Source organism: Scomber scombrus, chromosome 14 (assembly GCF_963691925.1).
Source record: "Scomber scombrus chromosome 14, fScoSco1.1, whole genome shotgun sequence".
Classification (NCBI taxonomy): Eukaryota; Metazoa; Chordata; class Actinopteri; order Scombriformes; family Scombridae; genus Scomber; species Scomber scombrus.
Genome location: NC_084983.1, coordinates 15493522 through 15499425, shown reverse-complemented (window position 1 = coordinate 15499425; position 5904 = coordinate 15493522). Strand labels below are relative to the sequence as shown.

The following is a 5904-nucleotide window of genomic DNA, read 5'->3' as shown; positions in this document are numbered from 1 at the left end:
GAGTTTTAAGGAAAATATCATTGTTCTCTAATACAATTATTTGTTTTGTGTGAATCCTAACTGTATTTCACGCTGTGCTCTTCAGGTTGACGAAAACTCTCCCCTCTTTAACAAACCTTGTGCCTGATTGGCATCCACTTCATGCAGTGCACTTGGCCCCGTGCAATGTGTGCCGCAAGAAGAAACAGAGCCGGACTTTGATGCTGGAGAGGTTAGGAGTGTGTGCAGGAAGATCTAAAGAGGGAATGTCTGTCTGTATTGTACATGTACTAGCCATACATACTAAGCTATCCGATTGAATTTTTAAACTACTGGATTTCAGTGATTTTAGTCTGAATTTACCTCAACTCAGCAAAACCACCATTTGGGAAGTAATTAATTACACCTACTCCCAGGAGATGATTAAACTTTAGCTGTGGAAGCGTAGGGGGTAAATTGATTCTTCAGTCAATTAATGTTTTTTACAGCTGTTGCATAATTACTGATTACTTTGAGACAAAGCCACAGTCTTCATATTTATCCAGCCAGTTGTATGATTTTGAGAGTCCAGCAAAAATCCAGTTTAGCAGGATAACAAACCTGAACTTCACAGGACAGAGAAAGAAAACAGCTTCGACACGCATTAACTCATTAACGTTGTCTGCCTACAAGTGTTGAGGCAAAGCACGCTCTGTCTGAAAGTGACCGCATCTGATTGTCTGGGTGAATTAAATTAATAACAGGAAATACATAATCAGGGTTTATGCACATCCAAGTCTTAAGTAAGATTTTTCAGAATTTAAAAATATTTTTAAAATCATAACAGTTTTTAATTATGGTTGAGGTGATGCCTAGCGACGTGAGAAAAATCACTCCACTGGATTCACTAATTATATATGATTTGGTCTTCGGTAGGATTCAACAGGATAGATAGACGGTTAGACAGGGGGGTTCAGAGGAGACAAAAATTCCTCTGTTATTTCTGATATTTGCTTAAATCTGGATAATAATGTTTTTAGTGTGGAGCTGCAACGGCCAACATGAAGAAGAGGAGCATACTTTAATTTGCTGACCGCTTAGCTGGAGTTTACAGATTTAATGGACTGTTAAAGTGTATGAAAGGTAGATATACTGCAACGTGTGTGAGTGTCTTAATAGGAAGAATAAACTACAGCCAACCCTGTGAGTTTGAGAACGACCAGAACAGCCTTATTGTTTTACACAGTGTGGTCTAAATGAACAATTCCTAGCAAATTCCAATTAGAATTTAAAATGCTTTTTTAAAACAGTTTTATCTAATGTGAAGCGTAACAGTGGGACAGTTAATCATTGACATTTGATTTTACATGATTGTTATATGGGGATACAGGATAATCCAGAAGAGTGTCCTTATTAATATTGTCTAATTGATTCCAAGCATGAAGCTCAGACTCTTTAGATAAAGTTGACCACGCCTACAGTTTTCAAGCCATTTAACCAAACCTTTTCTTGTGTTATCCAGAGTACCTCCAGTATTTGCACTGCACTTTGTTGAGGGTCTTCCCAAAAATGACATCTCAATCTACACCTTCAACTTCAAGGGGAAACGCTACTCAGTCACTACAGTCATACAGTACAACAATCAACTGAAGCACTTTGTCACCTGGATTTGTCAGTCTGATGGTAGGTATTTAAAAAGTGATTTTCTCATGGGTTAATTAACTGTTCTTCACAGATAAGATATGAAAACAATCTTTTCCCAAATTATGTCAGTTAATTGGCAACTTTAATTAATTCTTGGCCTCATCGCCATTTAGTCTCATGATGATGTCATTACCACTGTGGTTTTTGGATGTAAGACTAAAGTCAGACGTCAGATGTTTTTCGCTTCTGTGTATTAACCTGTAAGCTTCATTTTCACTCATGTGAAACCAGTTTCACAAACACTTGAGCTAGGTGTTGAGTCATGTTAGAGGTTTAATTCCTCTGTATTGTAGTTTTGCCAACAGCACATTCTGCTGGACAGTTTATGTAATGCTAAAGTAGGGAAGAGTCCAGCCTTTGTTTTATCTTCATTTATACAGGATGCATATATGTGGCTTATCAGGTGAGATTTTACCAGTGATTATCCTTTATTAACGTAACATATTTTATCATTAGTCTGCCTTTTGTTTTGCAGTATTTATGTTGTTCAATGTGCTGCTCCTCTTATAAAAGTAATGAAAAAAACTAGTTGGTCATCACAACCAAATCATGAATCAGTAGAAGCATTGATGTTGCAGTTTTTCTTTGTGTCTTTGTTGTAACTGTGTATTGTCGTGTGTGTTTTTTGCAGGGTTCTGGCTGGAATTTGACGACTTGAAACATCCTGATTGTAAGACTCATCAAAAGCTGCCGGTTCCTGCTCGGGAGATGCATATAGTCTTCTGGGAGGAGGAAGGGGATAAAGAACCTCGTGCCTGTTCTCCCTCCAGCACATTTGCAAAATCTCCCCCATCCAAATATGGGATGAACAGGACTGAATCCGACTTAATAGCAGATGAACATTTGGCTTGCACTCCGGATCAGTCTCTTTTCATCTCGCACAATGACACTGACATTGTCTGTGCGCTCTCTGACGACAGCAGTAACGTCATAGACACAACAGTTATAGCTGGTGTTGATACATCGATCGGTTCCACAACACTGCTCGACACCTTTGAGGGCCTCACACACAATGACATAATCACTCTCACGCTGGTGGAATTAAAAGCAGATTCAGAAATGCAGCCTCTGAATGACGATGAACAAACTCAGGATCCCTGTGTTCCCAGTACGAATGAAGCACCGGATAGCTCCTCTGTTGTATTCGCTAGTGAAACCTCTCACAGCGGTGATGTTGATTTCCCCGTCACCTCCAACTCATCTGGACCTGAATCTGACGATGGATCATCCAGTGATCCCACATTTGTGCCCAGTGCCCGGAGAGGACAAGGGACAGGCAAAGGCAAACCAGTCAACAAACAAAAAGGAAAAATGTCAGCCAGTACAAAAGCAGCTCCACCTGTTTCACCACCTGTGTCTTCGGAGGCCTCAGAAGAAAACAAACCTGTGGATGCTGCTGCTCAGGATAACACACCACCTGTCAAAAAGACACAGCAAGTGTCCCCTGTGTCATCTACTGATACCTCAACACTGTCCACCAGTCCCACGACGCAGCCTTCACTGGGTCAGAATGCACGCTGGTCCTTCCTGCTCAGCAAACACCCACTAAATCATGTTCAAAAGTCCATTGCTAAACTCGCCCCAACGCCCCCACCCACACTCACTGCAGTCACAAAATTGAAGCCCACTCCTCCCACTCACTCGACCCCCAATCCAGTGAGAAGACAGCAGACACCTGCAGTACTCTTCCCTAAACCGCAGCTCAGGACAGAGGACAGTGAGAGTCTCCCGCTGAAAGCTGCAGAAATGTACGGTGCATTCAGATCAAAGACCTCAAGCACCCCAACCCCGCTCCCATCACCCACACTTCTTAATGGCAAGGCAAAGCTTCTTCAACCCATCACTTCTGACCGCCAGAAACCACTAACAAACACTACAGCAATGTCCAGTGTATCACTTCCTGCTCTTGGAGTCAAGAGAGTTGTTGAAATATCCTCCACAAAGAAACAAAAAAACCACACCTTAAAGCTTCCTCCAGGTCTCAGCGAAACCGAAATCCTCAGGTACAAGCTGATGAAGAAATTAAAGGCAAAGAAGAAGAAGCTTGCTAAGCTGGATGCACTGTTGGGTCATCAGGGGGGAACCAGCCGACCAGACAGCACTGATCTGACCTCTCCTAACACCGTCAGCTCCAGCACCTACGATGGCTCTAACTGCGACGAGATCCTATCAGACTTGCTCTCACCTGCGACAACAGCCAGCAACCTGTCACCAGACAGCACCGGCTACCTAGAGATGCTCGCCAACGGGCAAGATGGAGTCGAACGCCCGCACTGTGGGGTTTATACTGCTGTCGAAGTGCCACAGATGAACACCATAACGAATGCACCCAACACTGAAAACTTCCTGGATGAGTTTCTCACGCGGGCTGAGATGCAGACAGAGGCACTCGATGAATTTGAACTTTTCTTTTAAGCGATGGGGATGGATGTTGGCTGCAACCTCCAAACACAGATGATATTAACCATCCTTTTTTTGGGGGGGAAATTATGCAAAATTGAGGAGTCTTTACCAATAAACACCTCATCTGTAAGGCAAGCATGTTGTGTATAAAGAGGTTAATGAAGTTTGAAAGCATGTCAACCATGTCGGAAACTGTTGAACCATGGCTGAAATTTGTAAACCGCAAACTGTTTTTTTTCTGCAACTTCGGCACTTTATGTGTATACTGTTTGCAACTGACATATATACAGTCAAAGCTGTTATTTTGTCACTTTGCTTGAACATCCTCATGGAATAATTTTTTGTAATTATTTAATAAATACTTTAGATGGCTAACATTTGTTGTACAAATGTGAGTGATGGATTTGAAACTCAGCTGTAAGAAAGTGTGTGTGCGTTTTTGTTCACTTCAACAAGCTTCTCAGTAGGGGAATAAAATATTTATATATTTAAAGTCACTGTATTATTGTATGTCATACAAATACTGAGTTATTTATGTGGCACATTCTAATACATATTCCTAATTCCTGACACATTAAATTAACTGTTCATCCTGAGACTCGCTTCTTCACTGCTATGGCATCTAAGGTAAAACTAAGAAGAGTTTAAGAGGGAATATTTTAAAGAAACGTTTCTGAAATGAGGCATTATACAAAACTAGTTACTGCAAGTCTAATAAAATACTTTTTAAAAAATCAATACTTAAAGTGTAGTTTCTAGCATGGCATGTGTTATTGATATCAGTCTTCACTTCTTTCCAGATATCTAATATGTTGATAACAAGAAAAAGATCTACAAAAAAAGTTGAACATTTTTATTGAACCAATACAGCTTCATAGAAATGCAATGCTGTTTCTTAATCTTGAGTGTCAGACTCTTGAGATCGAAGAAAAATATTATTTGTAAGGTAAAAATACAAAATCAAACCGCTAAATTAGTGGTATTTAAACTTGGAATACTGTCAATTTGAGAATGTGGTGTGAAATAATGCAAAGTTTGTATCTTGGCAGGCATTTAGCATCCTAAATTATTTTTAGAATAAGTTACATAGACTAATACAGTGTTACTATAATTTTCAGGTTAGGCCAAGTAAACCATCATAAACTCTGGGACAACAGTCATTTAGTCCAAATGATTGTCTTCTATGTCTGTAAATTAAAATGAAGATAGTCACTTACAGCACAACAGAGAAACCTTTTCTTTTCTTTTTTTTTCTTCTACTTTAACCATAACCAATGTTAAACCATATTGCCCTTTATAAATCATGCCTGCATACAGGAAAGCCTATCAGCCTCTTGTGATACAGTGAGCACCACTGTGTCACGTCAAGCTTATTCAATTATTAGCTACACATTCATAATTAAAAAGCTACATATCAATAAGAGATCATTTTGGTATGTCCCCCTCTGATCCTGTTTCTGTGTGAGGTTTTCTTAATTCATTGTTACCTTTTTGGGTTTATAATCTGTTTCTTTTATTAGTTCCTGAGGACATCTTTCAGTTTTATTGTACTCGCTAAATTTATAAGAGTTTAAGCATGCTGCTTATGTCAAAACCATTTACATTAGACATAGAAAGCTATGGCTCAAGAACAAGAAAAAGAGGTGTTCCCATACCGGGAGTCGAACCCGGGCCGCCTGGGTGAAAACCAGGAATCCTAACCGCTAGACCATATGGGAAGTGTTTACCACCACTGTCCTCACAGTTTATATATAAAATCAGACCGGCGTATCGGCGCAGATTAGTCTGATATATCCAATTTTTTATTGTACTATCTGAATTGATGTAAAAGTGCTATCT

At 39.9% G+C, this 5904-nt stretch overlaps 1 protein-coding gene and 1 non-coding gene across 2 annotated transcripts in view; one reads left to right on the top strand and one right to left on the bottom strand.

Moving 5' to 3' along the window:
* Positions 1–4615, top strand: part of uspl1 (ubiquitin specific peptidase like 1) — a 15673-nt gene extending 11058 nt beyond the window's left edge. Inside the window, exons 7-9 of the mRNA XM_062433402.1 lie at positions 86–211; positions 1481–1641; positions 2294–4615. Coding sequence (XP_062289386.1) covers positions 86–211; positions 1481–1641; positions 2294–4077 — 2071 coding nt within the window. The 3' untranslated portion in view covers positions 4078–4615. The remainder of the gene's footprint in view (positions 1–85; positions 212–1480; positions 1642–2293) is intronic.
* A 1096-nt stretch (positions 4616–5711) lies between these two features.
* trnae-uuc (transfer RNA glutamic acid (anticodon UUC)) lies at positions 5712–5783 on the bottom strand. Its single transcript has one exon. It is a non-coding gene; the product is annotated as a tRNA-Glu (tRNA).
* Positions 5784–5904: the final 121 nt, after the last annotated feature.